Source organism: Gadus macrocephalus, chromosome 20 (genome assembly GCF_031168955.1).
Source record: "Gadus macrocephalus chromosome 20, ASM3116895v1".
Taxonomy (NCBI): Eukaryota; Metazoa; Chordata; class Actinopteri; order Gadiformes; family Gadidae; genus Gadus; species Gadus macrocephalus.
Window position 1 is genome coordinate 22,765,122 of NC_082401.1, and position 21,587 is coordinate 22,786,708.

At 47.0% G+C, this 21,587-nt stretch overlaps 1 protein-coding gene across 5 annotated transcripts in view; it reads left to right on the top strand.

Moving 5' to 3' along the window:
* Positions 1 to 21,587, top strand: part of kdm6a (lysine (K)-specific demethylase 6A) — a 36,087-nt gene that overhangs the window by 7,582 nt on the left and 6,918 nt on the right. Inside the window, exons 5-19 of one of the 5 annotated variants that reach the window (XM_060040603.1) lie at positions 1,607 to 1,665; positions 2,512 to 2,556; positions 5,081 to 5,201; positions 9,316 to 9,370; positions 9,808 to 9,842; positions 11,366 to 11,459; positions 13,263 to 13,389; positions 13,896 to 13,994; positions 14,355 to 14,574; positions 15,023 to 15,163; positions 16,468 to 16,560; positions 16,862 to 16,948; positions 17,063 to 17,170; positions 17,620 to 18,009; positions 18,198 to 19,042. In XM_060040603.1, the coding sequence (XP_059896586.1) occupies positions 1,607 to 1,665; positions 2,512 to 2,556; positions 5,081 to 5,201; positions 9,316 to 9,370; positions 9,808 to 9,842; positions 11,366 to 11,459; positions 13,263 to 13,389; positions 13,896 to 13,994; positions 14,355 to 14,574; positions 15,023 to 15,163; positions 16,468 to 16,560; positions 16,862 to 16,948; positions 17,063 to 17,170; positions 17,620 to 18,009; positions 18,198 to 19,042 (2,519 nt within the window). Of the gene's footprint in view, positions 1 to 1,606; positions 1,666 to 2,511; positions 2,557 to 5,080; positions 5,202 to 6,191; positions 7,948 to 9,315; positions 9,371 to 9,807; positions 9,843 to 11,365; positions 11,460 to 13,262; positions 13,390 to 13,895; positions 13,995 to 14,354; positions 14,575 to 15,022; positions 15,164 to 16,467; positions 16,561 to 16,861; positions 16,949 to 17,062; positions 17,171 to 17,619; positions 18,010 to 18,197; positions 19,043 to 21,587 lie in introns of those variants that run through there. The other 4 variants (XM_060040604.1, XM_060040606.1, XM_060040605.1 and 1 more) reach the window with 4 other exon arrangements.

Sequence of the window (21,587 nt, forward strand, 5' to 3'; positions counted from 1 at the left end):
CACCAGGTGAGGCTGCCTAAACCACCTAAACCATCATCAACACTCACTCCCACACACCTGAAGCTGAACGAAATTCTATCTGTGAGTGCGATTCCATTAGTTAATATCAAGAGAATATCTGATGAGTCAATCGAGTATTTGTGCAAAGTTCAATGTAGAAAAGACGTACTTTCTTATTAGTTTCTATGAAGTTAGTTAGCTAAAGTTTCTGAAAAGGTAGCTAGCGTTAGTATTAGTAAGGGCTTGGAAGCCTATACAGGTCTGGGTGATCAAACCATTGTAATCATCACTTCTGGTGTCACAAAATCAGTGTCCAGTATAATTAGCAAAAACCTTTTATTTATTTATTTATTTTTAGCGTGTGTGCGCCTGCAAAAAACAAACGATTGCAGTATATTTTTATGTTTCCATGAAATAAGGCTGGGAGATATGGCAAAAAATATAGATCTCTATGCAACTTAATGTTGGCCGTTTCTATGTTTCATTACGGTAATTGTCGGCTTCATTGTAAGCTGAAGGTTAGCTTGTTGGTCACTACTAAAGAAACCAGAATTGGCAATAGTATAGTAATAGTAGCAATTGTTTTTTTAAAAGCTTATGTCGTAGAAGCACCATATGTTGAGTTTTATTTTAAAAGATGACAACGCTGTCTCATATACCTGCATGTAGCGTTGTAATGGCCACAGGTAGTGGAGATATGCAAGTGGACTTGTTTAGGTCCCATTCTGTGTCACATGGCAGGGGAGGGGGCACAATCCTGACCTTGCGGCTTTGGGGGAGACTTGTCAAAGTGGAAAATAATAAAACCTTGAATTTGCATGCCGCATGACATTATATGCCAATTGATGAAAGTCAATGCACCGTGATCAACCGAATCAGGAACTAGTCAATCAGTCTCTCTCTTTCTTTCGCTTATCATTTGTTTCTGCGAATCCTGTTGCTGGAAGTTGAGATCTGGACGTGCCTAATTGGCTACAAACAGCGAACACAAACTCAGCAGTACTAGTGAAAAATAAAACTGAAGGTAGCAATCCAACAAGTGATTATGACTTTACTAATGAGCGTTAGTAGCATCCACACCGGCAGAACCCCCCTTCTAGTAATAACTTGTTGCTAATGTGTTTCAAAAACATGCATAGCAACACTTGTTATTAAAGTTATTGTGGTGCCAATCACACAGGTCTTCTCTAATAGGTTAAATATTGTTTCTGTTCTTCGCCGGTTGAGCACATGCACGCTATCCTTGCGGTAAACCGCCTCTGACCTGAGCTGCATCCTTTTGATGCTCATCACGTTTTTTAGACCTTAAAAAAAACTTTGTTGCTGGGTGCGGAGCATCACTGCTCGTCAACTGAGGAGAAGAGCGATCTGAGCGATCTATCCATTAAATCAGTGTTGGTTCATGTTTATGAGACAACCTGCCAACGTCTGTTCAATATTGGCGTTGCTGACTCTTCGGAGTCAAAGTCACCCTTTAAGTTGTTCAACCCTTGCAATCCTAGTTCAATGCATTCAATGTGTCAATTTTTTTTACTTTGTGCACAACCACTGTCATGAATTTAACTGTTCTGCTCATAACACATTTTTATACGTTTTTCTCTTGCAGAATGCAGCCTTTTTATATGGCCTTGGAATGGTTTACTTCCATTACAATGCATTTCAATGGTGAGTACATTTATCTGAAACATTATGTTTTATCACTTTATTTGTGCCCATTAGACTGAATGGGTATTGCTTGGACTTGACACTTTTATTTCTATTTTATTTCCTGGTCTTTTTCTTTAATTGCGTCTCCTGAAGTACACGTCACGTCATGCATTACGTTCTTCCTGAGATGCCTATTATGATTTGGATTCCTGAAGCTGTGATAAAGTTTGAGTATGAAAATAACATTTCCTTCCTAGATGGATAACTGAAGAGAAGATCAATGTCATTGCTCATTGCGCATCCTTGACGGCATCGATTTGCTAACATAGTCGTCCAAAAGTCAAGCACATTGGCAAATCACTGCTAAAACCCCCCCAGAAAAAACACTCAAACGCACACCCTCCAACTGAGACACTCGCACAACCCTGCAGATAGCACTGGGTTCAGTCATGTCCTCGTTTGAACTCTTCCTCTGGTATGAGGGGGTTGTTGTGTTGAAGTCATTCAGGGTGTGTTGTTCTGTGAGTTTATCAAAAATCCTGGCAATATTGCCTGGTTTTTGACTGCAATACGCAGGCCGTAGATGGAGATCCTGCCTGGCGGTGTGCATATCACGGCAGCGATAACTCTTGTCTCTGGCAAGAAAAAACTCTGTCTCTAGGCCTTTTTATGAAGTTCTTGATCCCAGCCTATTATGGTTAAGCAGTCTAGATGTGTCCTGCTGTGGTCCCTGGGGAAAACGGGAGTTTGGACTATCCCAAACCGTGTTTTAAATGCGTTTTGCCATGCTGTCTTGTTGTGGTGCAAGATTTCTGCAGCTTTTGTTGCCGTTGACCGCTCTAGGTGCCCTGTCTCCCTGTCTAGGACAGAGCAGTGCCCCTCAGCTGAGGCCCAGGCAGGATGGAGAAGGTAGGCCCCGCCCCTACCTACCTTGGCTTAGTTTCTCTAGAGGAATACGCTTTGGGAATGAGTGCTCCTATTGTGGCTGGAAACCACTGCAATATGCAGCGAGACTCGCCTGCCTACGGCATAGCAATGTATCCATTCTTTTCAAATATACATTGCAATCATTGCCTTTTCCCAAAAAGGAAAAACTTCAAAGATCAACAAATATAAAGTTGTCATAGCATTGACTTTGCAAGTTACAAAATTACATTTTGATTTGCAAATGGAAATATGCTGCACAAATAATTTTTGATTTCACATTGAGCGACTTTGGCTTCCTCCACCCACTTCCCTTCTCTATGTCGCCTCCCCCCCCCCCCCCAACCACCCAAACAACCAAACAACCAAAGCTTCCAACCCTCTGCCTCCTCCTTTTGTCCCCTTAACCCTGCCCTTCATGGCTGTTGCTGCGCTAAGCTCGCATGTCCTCCTCTGTCTGGACTGGAAAGTTTTGTGCTCAGAGAAGGGGCGGTGGGGAAAGCGCAGAGGCGGGCCGGGAAGCAGGTCATCTTGGATTCTCTAGGGCAACTTACGTCACCCAGAGCGATGCGGGCGGCAGGGAGGAATGCTGAGCTGTCAGACGTTGACTGTTCACGGGGGGGTGCAGCTCAGCTGCTCTGGCTTTAGTTCTGGGCCAGAAAACTCCTTGCACAGCACTGGCTGTCCAGAGATGTTGCCAATCACGAATCTCTCTGCGTCGTGAGGTACCTTTCTGCGTGATTGCATGGCCCCGAAAGACAACAACGGAGCAAGCATTTTACATTTGTGCATCTCGGACTGCAGTATGAGCATGGTTAGGCCTTGATCCCATTAAGACATTTGGCTCTTTTCAGGGGTGGGTCATCATGTATCCACTCTCAAAAGCAAGTTGCCTAGAAAGCGGAGCCGGGTAGTCCTTCTGGTCCGGTCTTTCGGTAAACACTTGTTCTGTCTGGATGTTTCCCCAAGGACAAGAAAATTGCGTCTGGAACGTGCATTATGCTTGCTGTCGTAGTCCATCTTATCAACAGCAGAGGCACTGGAGTCCCAATGCAGCTACTCTACATTCTGCTGGACAGGAAGAGAATGAAACTGGGTAGAAAATCCAATAGAAAGGGGTTGGAGGGAGGGACCCGATGAGCAGCGAGCAGGGAAGCCGGGGGCACTGCAGACCGGCTGAGGGGGAATTCTGACACTGTTTGGCCGTGGCCACAGAGGGCCCTTTTCTTTGCTTCCTCTGGGTGTTTTGCTGATGCACTCACTGGAAATAACCGTTCCTGGTACTGTACCACACCAAAGTAATCAAATAATAATAATAATAAGGTCTTATTAGAATTTGTGCCTTGTTCAAGTTAGCTCTTTGGCTCTGCTAGTTTTTGGTGTCCAATGACAACCAAAAACTAGTTGTTGTAAATTGTATTTGCTATGTACTTTCCCTGCACACAAATCAACTGGGTATCCAAACTTGCAAGTTGCAAATTAAGCTATTGTGGGAGGCAATACCTTTTAGGAGACGATGTGAGTGATGCCTTACATTTTCATTGTCCTCAATTTGCATTTGCAGGATAGATGAGGTCTTTGCATTCTATATAATTGTAATGGGTTTTTCTCACTGCCCCCCCTCTCCCTTGCCTCCTCTCAATCCCAACGTGTATTAACTTCCAATACCTGTTGCAAGCTAGAGAGAATCATCCAATACAGGCTTAAACATGTGTTTGTGGTAGACTTTTATTTTAAAGTCTTACATTTTTAAAATAGATTGCCATTGTAAGCTCCTTAAACCACAAGTCAAGGCAATTGTACAATTGCCACAAGCCTTAATGCATTAACATTTTTAAATGAACAGCCTTAATTTATCTCCAGCTTTCAGGTTTGAAACTATCACTGTTTCGGTTGTTGCCCACATGAGCATTGGACGCGTTTCAGTGGTTACAAGAGTTTCATATTTGTCCAACACACGCTCAAATGTGCTGATTGTTCCACATCATGGCGTTTGTTCACAGCAAGCAGTGTTGGTGGCAAACGTGTAAATGTATTTCATGGTTTTCTGTGGTTAGATTGAATTGCCCCAGGCCACTAGATGAATAATGACTTTATTTTCATGTGCTCTTAAACATGGTTTGTGTTGGTAACCGCAGCTCCAATTCATTTGTGTCCACTATCTTGTGACCACGGCCGCTGTAATTCAACCAGAAAACTGAAAATACTCTGGGATTATACAGAGAAGGTCTGCAGAAGTGATCACTGGCCAATAATAATGCTTGTACATTCAAGATAATTGACTGTACAAGCATTCACCTGGGAAGATTTATTATTATCACATGACTTTCTGTATTTATATCTACTTATATCTATTTATATCTACTATTGCTCTTTCTCCACTCAATGCTTCTTCTCACTATTAACTTCTGCTTTCCTTGTTTGATTCTACCATGTTTGAAATGGTTGGTCAGTCATTGTCTTTTTAACTGTAATTCAGAATTCTCTCTCGTCTGTCTCTCCATTGCAGGGCAATCAAGTCCTTCCAAGAGGTCCTGTACATAGACCCTGGTTTCTCCAGGTCCAAGGAAATCCATCTAAGACTGGGCCTCATGTTCAAAGTCAACACAGACTATGAGTCGAGCCTGAAGGTATGTCTTGTATTATACAGGTATTCTGTACATTGAATTCCGTACTCCCAGGTTCTAGGTGAGCTTGGCCAACAGTCCTACGCTCCATATATAAACAGTCCTTGATTGGTATATGTATATGGAGGTCTTAATTTCCATTCAGAACGTGCAAGTTTACTTGCCTCACCTCAAGGAGCTGTTGTCAAGCTAGGTTGGGTCTCTATTCTCCTCCCTCCTATTGTCTCACAAGATAAGGACTTCCCACATGGCCGAATGATATCACCTGCATGTTCTACCCTGGCCTGAATCCTGAAAAGACGTGACTCCAGGCGTCTCCATGCGAAACAAAGGTTGCTGGATCACCTGTGTCTGGTCTTCATTGCAGGCCTAAGCCAGCTCTGTTGTCCACCTGTAAGCCATACATGAGCGGGTGGTAACGGAGAGCCCTCAGACTGAAGCCTATGGATCCATTGTAGTCTGAGTCCTGGTTGCTGTTTAAGAAGAGACTGCTACCTGATCCTGGGCTTTGGTTCCCAAGACATGATTCACTGGCCATTGTTGCAGTGTCTAGGCTAAAGCAAGGTGTGCTGCATGTCCGCAGTTTGACATACACCTCCTGTTCAGTTGTTGGTCCCGCCAAGCCCTGCACACACGCTATCACCCTAGTAATCTTCAGAAAATTTGAATATAATGAGGGGCGTATTAGGTTTAAACAGCAGAGAATGTCAAGTAGGGGGAGGTGGTGAGAATTGTTGGAGGAAGGAGAAGGAACTTTGCTTAGCTTTTCAACTGATTTCTAGGGCTTGCCCGAGTACCATTTTTCAGGCTTCGAATACTCGTTGGTTTTTCCGAGCGAATATTCGAATACTCGTTCCAGAAAAACACACCATCAAAAAAAACATTAATAATCCCTATACTACCTGGAACCGATTTTGACAGTATCTGCATATTTGTTGAAGATTTAATAGCTTTTGAACGTTAATTAGTAGGCCTAAGTAGGTTGGAGTTCCTTAGTTTTTCCCCGTGGAAGCGAACGGCTGTTGTTCCGTTCCAAATCAGCTGTCCTCTGCCATCTCAGCCCTTACGGGAGCTTTTCAATTCATCCTGGAACGTGCATCTTTTCAGGGAATTTGTACAATAAATCCATAAGAAATACAGAATATTGATTGTCTTATGTGTCCATATTATATCCATTATATTGACCGGGTATTCCCAAGACGCTCGCGCTCTGCAGCAAGCCAGTCACAGTTGATTGGCGCGGCGCTGTACAGCGAACGTAAACAAACAACTAAGCTAAGGTTAGCATTTCGCTAAGCATTACTTTTCCTCCTGAGATCCCGCTAATGTTGTTATAAAGTAAAGGGAAACAAGATATCTATTCTTGCTCCACCTCTCTCGCTTCTCTGCTTGGTGACGCTTATAGTTTTCCTCCCTCGCTCTGGTAACGTCATGTACGTGAAAAAAAACAACGAAGCTCAGAATACTGATTTAAGCTTTGAATACTAATTTTCCGAACGAGTATTAGAATAATTCGGGCCAGCCCTACTAATTTCTCCGCACAGGATGTACCTGTTGAGAAGAGGGACATTACGGGATGGCATTTTAAAAGAAGTACAATACAGACAATACATTTAAATATTTATAGTTTTCTTTTATCACAGACACGTATATTGGTAGATGTTATTTTCTTTACCATGACATGTTTCGACGTATATACTTCCGTCTTCATCAGAAGGTCACACGAGTGTATTAGCGTGACACGTTCTTATCAGCTGATGTTAACGGAGATCCGTTTTCTGGCTGGTGAACCACACCTCCTGCTGTCAGTCTGCCACCCCCCAGGACGGCACTCCAGGTATGGGAGAGCATATATGCTCCCTGATCTCTGTTCATTTTCTTCGGGCTCTGCTTTCTTATTTCAATCGCCTCCGTTATCCAACGGTGGTATCGGTTGTTTTCCTGCTTAATGACTCTGGCATTGTCCCAATCCATGATGTGGTTCTCTCTTTTGCAGTGGTCCGTGATAAAAGAAAACTATAAATATTTATCTCAAGTGTAGACACAATGAATGCATTATAACTAGACAATACATTTGCGTGGGGATAACATTTGAATGTAACTCTTATTGTATAGTAATTATAGGGATTTGCAATGTGTGACACCATATATACATGAATACACGCATAATCCCCTGTGTGTGTGTGTGTGTGTGTGTGTGTGTGTGTGTGTGTGTGTGTGTGTGTGTGTGTGTGTGTGTGTGTGTGTGTGTGTGTGTGTGTGTGTGTGTGTGTGTGTGTGTGTGTGTGTGGCGTGCACCGGCTCTCCCGAGCTGCAGTCTTAAGAACAGCTTTCATCTCTCAAATGAGGGGAGATGGAGGGAGTTCAGGCGTAGCAAGAGAGAGAGAGCACAAGAGAGTTGGAGGAAGTGAGGGAGGGAAAGGGAGAGAGGGAGAGAAGCTGCTGTGCGCCTGCCTGTTCCTGCTTTGAGGTATTGTGTGTCATCTCTCGGCACTCTCCACTGCAGCCGTCTGCTGAATAGTAATCAGTGACACCAAGAGAGGAGGGGGAGAGGGCGCTAGCACGAGGGAGGCGAGACAGACGGAGAGGAGGTGGAATGCTAAGCTGCCAATCCTGCTGCATTATCCGGCCGCTGGTACAGAGAGTGGGAAGGGGAACGAAGGAAAGGAAGGGTAGCAGAAGAGACAGGAAAGAGAAAGCTAATGGAAGATGCAGTTCTGTAGTAGCAGTGTGATTGCCATCTCACGAGGTAAGGTGTGTGTGTGTGTGTGTGTGTGTGTTAAATGTGCGTATCCTTGACTCTGTTTTTTGCTTGTGGAGGTATCTGTGGTGGTATATCTGATCTATAGTGGCTTCTGGCAGTTCTTTGAAGACTCACCCAGGTGTGTGCCTGTGCACATGCAAGCATACCGACCTGTGGTAGACTGATGGGCACAGTTGAAGAGCCCACTGGTGCACTCTTGATCTTAATCTGTCAGACGGGGACTACGAATGCTGTCCCTTCTGGGAGGCTGGCAGCTCCTCTTTAGTTTTGTGTGTGCGTGTCCTTTTGTGTTGAAAAGAAATTAGAAGTCTCTTCTACCCGGCCTAGATTGCAGGCATTTATATTGGCCTAATGAGTTCAGCAAATGAGCTCAAGAATGTAACGGCAAAAAAAACGTATCAACCAATGCTGTGTGTGTGTGTTTTAATGACCTAGATACATGGAATAGGCAGCACCAATTGTGAGACGCTGTTGGACTTCATTACAACGCTGTGCACTCTGGACCTGCTATGTTCCATGTCACCTTGACGCATGACTTCCCCTTGGTATAATACCGGGTTCAGGCACCAGGTCGCAATCACAGTCAATCCACTGCTACGGTGGCACAGGTGCAGCCGTGGTAGGCAAGAAGCATCTCTAGTGGCAACAGCGTGTCTTTGATCTCAAAGCACCAGTCCCTACTCCCTACACTGCTTTAGTATGCAAAGAACCAGCGGGTTTCCTGCCTGGAGAATACATTCGCCCTTGGTAAACAGTTCAGGTACAGATATCACTAACTAACTTTGGCAGACATTGTCTGGTATATCAGAGCTATAGAGGCAATGCAGGAGGAAATGTACTTCCCCTGCAAATCGGGCTACTCTTCCCACTGCGAATAATGGCTTGGTTGCTCATCATCGCTTAGGAACCTAGCTAAATCATGGGCAGACATCTGCCAACCCCAGCAACCCTGTTGTCATGCCTGCCGACGAGAGAGAGCCTCTATTCATGTCCTCCACATCGAGGCATCATACGAAGGGGGGGGAAGACGAGCATGAGCAGTGCATCAACGCCCGTCTAAACCCATCTCCCCCGTTGTCCTCGTGTTACAGTCAACGAGGTCATCAACACGGGGGTATAGTACGGCGCACAACGCCGGGGGAGAACAGTGAATGTATTCCTCTGGCATGCTCAGAAAGCATTGCTGCTGATCGCACTGTTATCAGAGTTGTAACTTCACGTGTGTTTAATAATTTAGTCCTGGATTCAATAATGCTCTCGTCTCTGTTTTTGGGCCATGTATGCTGCACTGTATACATTCAAATGTTGCCCCGCTGACCGAAAGCTACTTCTTGTCTCTCCCTGTCTCTGCAGCATTTTCAGCTGGCTTTGATCGACTCCAACCTCTGCACTTTGTCCAAAGCTGAAAGTAAGTGGTTTATACTACAATTACAACTGGCCCCCGGGGAAGGAGCCCTTGCACCCTATGGCTCCTGTATTTTTAGACTTCTTCAGCAGCATGTCACTGGCAGCCTTACAGTCAGGGCGATGTAGCCAAATGTATTTCCGCTGCGGTTTCTCCTACTCTGCTGCCATTTCCCCGCTGCCTCTGCCCAAGTCTGGGGTTGCCTAGGAGACAACACAAGGGGAGAGGGAGAGCGGGATGTGCTTGTATGCAAGTCGCACATACAGACTGCTCACAGCACACACACACACATGCACGCACACAGGGAAAGCGAACCTCCTCCCCCTCCCATCTGTGGCCATGCTCCAGCCACTTGTGTAGTTAAATAGGAAGTGGTGTTTGTGTGTCTAAACAAATTGAATGAAATCCTAATTATGTTTCATATTTGGTTTTTTTCACAGTCCAATTCCACATTGCTCATCTGTATGAAATTCAGGTAAGTGTGCGTGTGTGTGTAATCTGCTTACAATTTAGTGCAGTAATATACCATTACATTGCTGCTCGTGCTGCAGCATCCTGCTTTAGTAAAGTACCAAGGGAAGTCTGCTACATTACATGCTGCATCAGGCGAAGCCTTCCCTTGTAGTGATTCCTGAACTTGTGCAAGTAGACATCAAAATGATGTCACCCTGTAAATCTTGTTTTGCTGCTAGAACTAGTTCATAGCAGGGTTTTCTTTGAGCAACCATAAGGCTTGGTATGGCCCTTTTAATGCATTCCTCTCTTTGATTGGCTTTAAGGTTGCTTCGTCACCCCAGTCTGTTCTGCTTCTTGCTTCTCTTGTGCGGCCGTGCTGCTAATATGTTACATCCAGGCACCCATAGCCTCGCCCAGGCTCCCATTGGTTGTACAAAATAGGGGAGGCAATATAAGCAGTTGGGAATCATTTGTCGTTTTTGTTTAATGGGACAGCGATTACTACGCTAGTTTGTCATGCCTTGTCATTGCCATGCACACACGTGCACACACACACTGCGGATGTTGACCCAGCAGCAGTAAATAATCAGTCACTACTAAGACAGATGGGTCTGTGACTTAACTGCCATTTCTTCTTCTATTTTGATAGACTTTAACAGGTCAGACGATCCGTTCATCTTAATAGTGTAATCTTTTTAAAATCCATTATCTTGTTTCACTCACTAGAAGTTGTGTTTCCCTCTTAAGTTTGTCCTTAATTGTTACGTTAATAACGAAGCAATTCATTTCTTGCACAAACATTGAGTCTAGCCTCCTTCCTTCCTCCTGGTTGCCAAGGCCAAACCCATCTCGTATCTATTAGGTTCCAACCAGGAAGGAACTGCAAAGTGCCCCTATCTGTCTTTTATTGCCTCAAGTGTCACTGTTTACCCTGAGGTGTCTCTTTAGTGCTGACAGGAAGTCCCCCACCAGACTGCCTCTCTTTTGTAGGTGTGTGTGTGTGTGTATGTATGTGTGTGTTTGTGTGGGTGTGTGTGTGTGTGGTTGTCCGTCTGTGTGTGCATGGGTTTCTGTCTGAGTATGAGTTTTTTTTTTTTTTTTTGTGTGGGGTGGTCACAGGTTGCCTTTTGAGAAGGCTGTTAGAACTGATAACAGGGAAACACGCAGACACACAGACGCACACACCAGACACAAGGGCAATGAGGTCGCTGGGTAAAAACAAACAGTGGGGTTCTCAGGTTTCTCAAATGCATGTGCCAATACAACCTTGCATATAAACTAAAGCCACACACCATTGCACTCAAACTGAACATACACACTTAAGGTGGCCAGACATGTTGAGTCTGGCCTGTCCATTTTCACACTGACCCTCCCCCATGTGTGTGTGTCTGTGTTTGGGTCTTGCCATTGCCCTGGTGTGAGTCTCTTTGTGTCTGTCTGGAGGCAGTGAGAGATAGAGAGAGACCATAAAACGAGCCCTGAGCTTGTCTGGTTGATACAACCTTTGTCGTCTCTCCTCCCTCACCTTGTTCTGCCCTGCAGAAGAAATACAGAACAGCAAAGGAAGCCTATGAAAGTCTACTGCAGACTGAACGTCTCCCTGCACAGGTGAAGGCCACTACACTGCAACAACTTGGTGAGTTTTCCCCCTTTCGTTTTCCTCTCCAACACACACACGACACGGAGCACCGTGTCATTCATATCAAACATTACTAATATTAGTTTTGTCTGTATTTACTTGCCAAGCTGTTGAATACCGACTGTCTTCGGTTTGATTTTGTTTTTGGCCGGTCGTGACCGGCAGCTGTGTTTGATTACCGTGTTGCCTACAGCTTTATTTATCTGTGTTGGTATTATTTTTAGCAGCGGAGTCATTTGAGAACGTAATACTGAGGTAAAACAGAGTTGCATCATGCCGTGTGCTGTGGGAATAGGATACCATGCCGCTAATTGGAGGATATTCCCCGATCAACTCAGATTCCCACAGTTGGCCGATCACTTTTACTCGTAAGATATGTGGCCCATGTGGTTTGATTTTATTCAGGCCATTCATTTTTCATGATATTATTCTCCCTCCTACATGAAGTGAGTTTATTTTAATGCAGTTTTCTTAATTTTATTATATTATGTTATACTGAAATCAAACGGTTTTTATTGATTGAAATTAGTCATTTCAGACACAAATGCTGCAGAGAAATATCCAATTTCAAAATACCAAAATTCTTCTAATTATATGGGCGCCCATGGCTTTTTTTTTTTTTTTTTTTTTAAATTATGTTTTTTAGTATACTTGAACTGTTCTGGATGTTTTTGTGTTCATGGTTGTTGTAAATTCAGTGACATCGTGGATGGATGAGGTATTAAGCCAAGCAATTGGCGCGTAATCCTCCTCACAGTATTTCAAACTCTTTCTTATGTAGATAGAAAGAGTTGATAGAAGGAGTGTAGTTTCAGTTGGTTCTCTGTGGCGGTGTCCCTGAAGGTCTGATAGCCCCTCCCCGTAGAGCTGTAGGGCGGTAGGGCTGTCCTGTACCGTGGGTCACTGTGTTTACTGCCTGGCTCGTAAAGGCAACCAAAGGGTCTCATCATCTTTAACTACTTGCCTTGGGCCATTGAATCCCTCCGGCATGCAACTCGCAGAACGGATCCTCAGCTACGCTTCTGCTCGTTAGGCCATCCCTTCTTCCTCTGGCGTGGCCTTCTTTTCCCTTTGTGCGTGTGTGGCTTGTGTAGGGACACCTGTTGGAGCTGGAAGGCAAAATAAATATGAGCTACTGATTCCTTGGCATGTAGCATGTCCTCGGTATGCAAACAGTTTTGCAGTAACCATAACATTTATTTCCCTCGCCCCTTTGTCCTAGCTAATTTGAGAGGGACAATAATTATTTGTCCAGACACGGGAATGCAATTTTCCTTTCCATCCCCACTGTAGTCGATTCCAGAACCCCCTTCCAGAACCCCCCTCCCCCAACAACCACAAACACCCACCTATCATAAAACAATTCCCATTCTGTTTTGCTTGGGTTGTCATGGGATTCGCCACAGGTGTTGAGGAGAAGTAATGGGAGGGTTCATGTGCAATTTGTATTCGTCTGTACCTCCCAAGAGCTTGCTTGCTTGCAGCAGAAATCGTGTGTGTGTGTGTTTGTGTGTGTGTGTCCCATTTGTTTCGGTTTATGATGGGCATTTACATATCAGACGGGAGAAGCGAATCCCGGCCTTTAGTGTGGGGGTAGTCCAGCTGACTCAGGGCAGAGCACCCTCTACCATGGAGGAACAGTAACCTTTTGCACACCACTTTGAAGTCCCAGTTTCTCCACTCCTAATTGGGGGCAACACGGCCTAGCATTCCTGCAACCAAGCCACTGTGTATAACCCCGAGCACGTCAGCGCGTGCCTCAGAGCTCACCCCGACACCCTGTGTCCTCTGTCCATGTAGGCTGGATGCATCACACCGTGGAGCAGCTCGGGGACAAAAGCAACAAGGACAGCTACGCCATCCAATGTCTGCAGAAGTCTTTAGAGGCCGACCCCAACTCGGGCCAGTCCTGGTACTTCCTCGGCAGGTGAGATGATCGACGACACTCCGACGTCTGCCCCTTTCGCACCGCAGCGCCATTGTCTCTCTTCGGAGGGCTGTGTTTGCATGCACCCAACAGTTGAGGTGTTTGGATGCAGTGGCGGAGTCTGCGCTGCGTTTGGGTTCGTGCTTCGCTGTACGAAGACTGTTGACTGTTTATCACAGTGAATCCGCTCATCGCCCTGGGCACTGTAAGGCTTGTTCCCAAGGGGGCTGGACCATGTTGCAAAGGCTCAACATGCGTCAATGGCTTCAAAGGCCGTCTGGTCACTCGCTTATTGCCCGGCTAGGACACATCCTGGACAGTAAACCCTCTCTATGTCCAAATGGCCACCGGGTTGTCTGCGGTGTAAGCTATGATGCTGCTGGTTTGAGTCGTTGTGCCGTTGAAAAGCTAGTTGAATATTATTGTGTATTTTTGGGGACTTTTGATCTCGTCCATATTTTGTGTTAATCATTATGTGCTCTCATGTTCCTTCCTCTCTGTCCCAGGTGCTACTCTAGTATTGGGAAGGTCCAGGATGCCTTCATCTCCTACCGCCAGTCCATTGACAAGTCAGAGGCCAGCGCGGATACCTGGTGCTCCATAGGGTAAGCGGTGAATAGTGGCAATGTGCCTTTACAGCAGCCCATATGCATGACTCTGGGCTGTACCACGGATCACGGGTGTGCTGCCTCACAACGTGGGCATAACAGGAGTTATTATATAAAGAAATACATATGACGGAGAAACTTGCCCTGTGACTTTTGAAAAATGTCAATGGCATCCTGTCGGACAATGTAGAACAGCCCTGAAACACAAAATGCATGTATATGGGCTACGAGTTAAATGACTTGGTGCTGGTGCACTTCTCAGTCTGTCCTAGCGCTTGCAGCAGATGATGGCTCCCCCTCTTCACGGTGAAGGAGAAGCGCTCCACTCTAATCCGCCCCTGTAACGCTCTCTCCCAGGGTGCTCTACCAGCAGCAGAACCAGCCCATGGACGCGCTGCAGGCCTACATCTGTGCTGTGCAACTGGACCACAGCCACGCGGCCGCCTGGATGGACCTGGGCACGCTGTACGAGTCTTGCGGCCAGTCGCACGACGCCATCAAGTGCTACATCAACGCCACGCGCAGCAAGGCCTGCCTCAACACCGCCGCGCTCACGCAGCGCATTAAGCTGCTGCAGGTAGGGTCCCCCCGGTACACCCCCCTCCCCCGCGAGGCGTCCACGGTTGTGTTGGCCGCTGTTTAATGTCGTCAACCTTGTCGGTGTGCACGGTTTTGTGCTGTTGGTATTGGCAAGCGATGACGGCCATTGGCTTATTATTCTCAATTGTTTATCATGCAAAATTATTTTATTTTTTTTGTGTGTTTTCTTTTCTTGTCCACGGTGATATGAATAGTGATTCATATTGGTGTGTTTTGAACACTCCGTTTTATTTTCACCTGTAACTCGTAAGGCATAACCTCATGCCATTGACCATGTTTGACCGGACTCCTTTTTGGTTTTGAGTTTTTTTGAATGTGCCATCTCTTCAACAGGGTTAACATTTCCATGCACTTTATGCAGTAACCACTATACACTCCAGCGTCTATAGCTGCTCAGCGGTACCTCTCTCACTCCACTCTCCTAGGCTCAGTTGTGTAACCTACAGCCAGGTAGTCTGCAGAGTAAGAGTAAAATGCTTCCTAGTATTGAGGAGGCGTGGAGCCTGCCCATCCCCGCTGAGCTCACGTCCCGCCAGGGGGCCTTGAACACTGCACAGACGCAGCAGGTGAGACCCAGAGCACAGGCTCTCGCGAGCAAGGCAGCACAGCCGTCTTCTCCACCACCACCTCCACTATTACAGCTGACGCCCTGCTCCAACACTTTACCCCAAATTTCATTCATTGGATAACGAGAGGAAGTGTTTTGTCATTTGGCACTCAGTGTATCCAACACGTGATTCGCCCTCCAAAAGATTCTCGTTTCTAATTAAGTTGGAACAGGGCCCACACTGTAATGGTATTATTAGTAGGGTGGTGGTTGACCTTAGTAATAGCTCGCTCTGCTACTTCTTATCAAGATTAAAATTAATCATCCAACCCCTCACCACACCATCATTTCCCGCATTCTTAAGTTTGATGAAGAATCACAGTTCTTTTAGTGCTGCTATTCCATTTTTATTTCTTCCCTTTGGCTGGGTTAAAGGAACAGTTCGCCCAAAAATGTGAATCAGCCATTATCCAGACTTCAGTATTGCAATAGTTATCGTGGGACTGATAGTGTTAACTAGCCCTTCTTGGTAGCAATCACAAGGCAATGCTATTGCGTGGAGCCGTTTACATCAGTACTAAAATACACGTAAAGGAGTTAAATATTGTAGGATAGCAATCGTTCTGCTGCCTGAGCTGTTGCCATCATTTTATTTGTATTTTGAACTGGGGCGAATGGGACTAAAATGCCCTTGCTTTTTGTTGCAAAATAAGGAAATAGACAGGGGTTCAGTCGACCTTGACAGAGCAGACAATGGCAGGACTTTCTTCTCTGGGTGAACTGTTCCTTTGGGGTGCTTGTCTTCTACTTCCTCTTACCCTGCTAACCTGAATATGCATGCGCTGTAGAGTTGAATACGACCAAACTAAGCATGTTTTCATTTGTTCTGTGAGTGATGGGAATAACAACTCTTGTGCATAAGGCTAAAGCATAGCAGTTTACCTGATGTACCCTCAGCAGTCTTTTCACTCTCTGGCTGAGATGCATGCAATGTTTTAGCCTGTTGGGCTTAATCATATGACTCTGTCCAAATATTTAGTTTGTGAACACCGTTTGGCAATCAGCCATTAGAAGTACCTCATCTGTTATCGTGATTATCTGTACTGAGAAGAACTTACAATTACATCCAGCATTTGAAGCTTCAGAAATATGCAAATTATGCGCAACAATTGTTTCCCCAACACTCTGAAAAAGATTCCTGAAGTGCATGTAGTGACTTATTTTCAGTATCACGTTGCTAAACACTGCTTCAACACAGGGACACTTGGGGTCGTCCCCATCTTGCGGTCGCCCTATCATATTGTGGTTGTGTTGGGTCCTCAGGCGTGTAAGACAGAGGGAGGCCAAGCCTCCAGCAGCCAGGTGGACTCACAAGCCAGCCTCGCCAAGAGGAAACGTACCGCAAGCCCAGCTAAGGTATTCCGTCATATTGTTCTAGTTTTAGCAAGGGCTTCACACTCAATCCATGGAAATTGCGATTTTGTCCTGCAGTAAACTAGTCGTGGAAGGTTGCAATTGATCCTTGGAATTTGATGCATTAATACATGCATTTGATCTTCTACGCCTTTTGCATTTATATCAAATAACAAGCCTTTTTCTGAGAAATCACAACCTCTAAGCTTGTATCGTAAAGCATTGTGTCACCCTTGTTTTAGTTTTGAATAATCCTGGAGCTCCAGTCATGTTCAGTTTATCTTATCTCTTCGTCTTAATGCAGGGTGCTGCTGCTGCTGCAGATTCATGGGCTTCCAGCCCGGTCCACCAGCAGATTCCCAGCTGGTATCTTAAACCACAGAAGCTTCAGGTGGGTCAGGCACACCACATCACATCTGTTACCAAGTCTACAATCCTGAGTACTCGTAAATGGTTGAGTATGAGTTCCGTATCTAATATTAATGTTCTCATGTTGTCCAACCAGCTGCTGGATCAGCTGAGGTCCAACCGGGCCAGTCTCAAACCTCCACAGATGCAGATGCTGGAACAGCTGGAGAACCAATTCTCCCTCATGCAGCAACATCAGCAGCAGGTACACGCACGCACACTCTCGCACACTCTCGCACACGCACGCACACTCTCGCACACGCACACGCACGCACACTCTCGCACACGCACACGCACGCACACTCTCGCACAAGCACACGCCCGCACACACGCCCGCAAAGACACAGCAACATCAGCAGGAGGTACACGCACGCACACTCTCGCACACGCCCGCACTCTCAAACGCCCACTCTCGTACAAACACACACACCTCCGGACACACACACCCCCGCACATGCACCCCCACCCACACATACACACATCCCTGCACACGTACGGTAACAGCAGAGACCCTAAATTATGCAGCGAGCTAATGACAGTGCTTTAATTATCCCATTTTGCATAAATGATATAAACCCAGTTAGCCTCCCATCAGTATCATTAATTGACGCCGCTGGTTGGGTCCCTCCCCGCCTGGCTTTCTCCCCGCACCAGATGCGTCAGCAGGCAACAACCGCAGCAGACGGTCAGAACCGGCCCACCCTCCCAAACGGCCCCCTCGCCGAGACCCCCCGACCCCTCGCCGGCCTCTCCCGCTACCCCTCCCTCAACCCCTCGGCTCCCCAGCGCACGGCCAACGGTTCGTGTGCCGCGAGCCCCGCGGGGCCCCCGGGCCCCCCCAACGCCGCTCCCCTGGGCAACGATCACACCCTGGGCCCCGGAGGAGGCGGAGGCGCGAGCAACGGAAACGTGCCTTACCTGCAGCAGAACTCTCTACCTCACAACTGCACAGACACCAGTCACACAAGCACCAGCAGCGCCGCCAGTAGTCCCAGTCACGCAGACGACGCCTGGAGGAGCCAGCCACGCAACAACACCTCTCAGGTAGCCCTCCCCTGCCACCGCACCATGTCTATAGCCACAGCTCAGTGTAGTGAGATGTGTGGGAGGAATCCTCTAGGGCCAGTACTTGTAAATTGTGGAGGGATCTCGGGGGGGGGGGGGGGGGGGGTTTGGTTGAGATGTTGCGGCGTGTTTTTGCTCAGGTTGTGCTCCCGTCTTTCTTTTCCCAGGGGCTTCTTAAAGGTCCAGGTTCACATTCGGCGGGTCCCAATGGAGAGCCGCTCTCTTCCTCCTCCTCCCCCCACGCCTCGCTGCCCTCCTCCGGCCACGGTGCAGCCAATCAGGTTGGACCTTCCTCCGGGCCCTGCACTGCCTCCTCCTCTGCCTCCTCGCTGTCCCCCACCTCCCCCCAGACCACGCCCAACCACCTGTCCTCGCCCCCCCACGCCGCCACTACCTCAGGGGCTCACACCAAAGACGCCGCGCCTTCAGGAAGCAGCAACGGCACCGCCCCGCCGACGGGGGCCGAGACCACCGTCGCGCCCCCCGCGGGGACGCCGCCGGGCTCCGACGCCGCCCCCGCGCAGGGATTGACTAATCACGTCCAGCCTCGGGGGACGAACCCGTCGACCGGCCTATCGCAGCCGGGCTCTCCTGCCGCCGCTCTCAGTTCCGACAATCCACAGCTCTCCGCCTTGCTCAAGGGGAAGGCTAACTCTGGCCGCAACGACGACAACAACAACTGCAGTAACCCCGCCGCGACGCCGGAGAGGGTCAACAACGTCCTCCCGGGCCTCCACGCCAAGCCATCGGCCGAGCACTCGGCCGCCTCTTCCTCGCCGCAGTCAGCCACGTCCTCCGCCAAACCCTGCTCTGCACACCCCCGCGCCACCAACAGCCTCTCCTGCCTTAACAGCCCGTCCAATGACCAGCCGCCCAAGCTCAACGGCAAGGGCCCCGGCGACTCCAGGAGCCCAGTGAAGGTGGAACCTTTAGCCACGGCCTCCTCAGGCCTGGCTCCCTTATCCTCGGTTTCAATCTACCCCAGTTCCAGCGAGGTGCTGAAAGCGTGCAGGTAAGTCCTTTGCTGCCCGTCCCCCTTAATACCCCCCTGTGGTTGAGTCTGTACTTTCCCCCATCAGACTTAAGATACACATCTAAAGTGTGATGGCAAATGAGCTGAAATCTGGGTAAGGGGGCGTTTCAGTGTCTTTTGCTTTGTGTTCATTTCGACCATCTTCATGTTGCTGTAAACGAGGAAATGCCAGCCCTGTAGCAATACACTGATTATAATTCACTTCTGAAAGCTTCATCCATTCGGACCAGTGAGTTTCTCAGGGTAGGATATCTCCGTAACAGAAAGGGACACAAGGTCTCACGCCGCCCGACGCGGTGGTTGGTCCGTTGTCCACTCAGAAGTTGTGCTCTAACATTGGCCTACTGGATCCCAGACCATGTGTGCACTCCCCCGTTGCTCGCGTCTTCAACGCTGCCTTGCCAATATTGTACAGGTCACAACGATGCACCTTGGGAATGTTGTGCAACCTTCTCGAGACTCCCAATCATCTATGACGGCAGGTTCAATTTAGGTGGCTAATCGGCTAATATTGGGCTCTTTTTCCTATGGTTATGACGCTGGTTACCGAATGGTTATAATTAATGAATGCCGTCCTACTTTGAGTAGTAGCTAGCAAGGGTGTACACCATGCAATGTCATAGTCTGCCTTCAACCACTTTGCTTGACTTTACTTGCAACATGAATGCGCTACCCTAAGGGATCTGCACTGCCTTGAAAGGTAGCACAGTTTAGCTGGCGAAGTTAAACTAAATGGATGTTTTGTCCTCCGAATCCCTGAGCTCCAAGCTCAACATCCAAGGACGTCCCAGCCTTCATAAGTGCTGAAGGTTACGACACAAGCCTTCTGCATGGAAACGTCCCACCTTGTCTGCATATGGAGATAAACTTTCCGAAAAAAAAACGCTTTTGGAAACATTGGTTTAATCTTTTGGTGAAAAATAATGATTTGTATTCTATAATACATAATGCAATGATTAGATGCTGCCTAAGGTAACTAGTGTATAGAGTTTTGTTGGATGTTGCACTATTCCAGGCAAACCCTGTTACTGCCATTCACAGTCAGAGGGTTGACCCAGGGCTCCAGAGTGCAACCTATTAGGTCGCATATGCGACCTAATTTCTTAAGGCGCGAGTTCAAATTGAATGAGGTCGCTGCGGTGCTACTTGCAGGAGGACGATTGAATGGTTTTTTTGCGTTTTTTTTTTTTTTCTTTCTCTCCCCACGCCCGCGGTTGTGGTTGATAATAAAATCGTACTTTCTGGCTCATTCCTGCGAGTCCACTACTCTCTCTCGCTCCCTGTCTCTGTCTGCCTGTCTGTCTGCACCTTTTACAGTCTATAGTCTGCACACTATACGTGCACAGACTTGCTGCGCACGCAGCACGCACGAAAAAGTAAACAAAGCAGATACAATATGAAGCGGTCGATAGTCGATTATTTTAAGAAAAAAAATGTGCCAGAGGAAACGAATGAGGCTGTTGTTTAGTGGTGCAACGGTTCACGGGTTTCCCGTGATCCGTATGGATCAACCCTCACGGTTCGGGACGCAAGTGATCCGCGGATCGGCTGATAAAAAAAGAAGTTGTTTTTTAACCGGAAACCGGAACCGGACATATTTATGCTTGGTTGTAGTCTTTTCGCTCTGTTCTCCGTATCAACAGTAGGGCTAGAACCGAGCGAAATGACCCTTACAATGAGCAATGAGTCTTCCAACCGAAATCAATGAATTTACAAAATGCCAAATAAAACACGACAAACGGTATTTCGCTACCATACTTGATGAAAAAGAAGAAGATGAGGATGTCTGCATTGTCTTGGGAGAGTGTAGACTCTAAACTCTCCCCAGGCAATGCAGACATCCTGAATTTAAAGTTGTAAATCCAGGGTTAGGGATTATTTACTATCCATGTTAAAAAGAAGGAATAATGCCTCAGATTGCAATTTTTTTTAAATATTCACTATGCTTAAAGGAAGCAGGATTATTGCCTAATTGTTCACTTTAATTTCACTTTATTTACACATTTGAAGATTTTATTTAAAGTCACATTTGTCTCGTTATCTTTTTTGCTGTTGATGATCCGACCCGTGACTCAAAAACCGTGACACGATCCGAACCGTGAGTTTTGTGATCCGTTGCTCCCTTACTGTTGGTGGTGGTGGTGGGTAAGGGTGAGCAGAGGAAGCGACAAGAATCTCAGATTCTTCTTCTGAAGACGACAGTGACAGGTTGGCGAAAAAGGCAGGGGGCAGTGGGGAGAAAAAGTACAGTTTTCAACAACAGTGGCTGGTGCAGTTCCCGTGGTTACGATATGGGGGACAAGCCATGGTGTGTGTGTACTGCAGGACATGCGGCCCGTCCGTTGCAGGCAGGACACATTTTGTAAATGGATCTACACAATTCAAAGTTCAGTCATTAATATTACACAACGAAAGCCAAAAGCACAAGACGTGCAGCGACCGCTGCATCACACGAAGCTCCCAGCCCCTCCCCGCCTCATTTAATAGGATAGATGAGAGCAATCGCTCGGCGGAGAATGAAGAA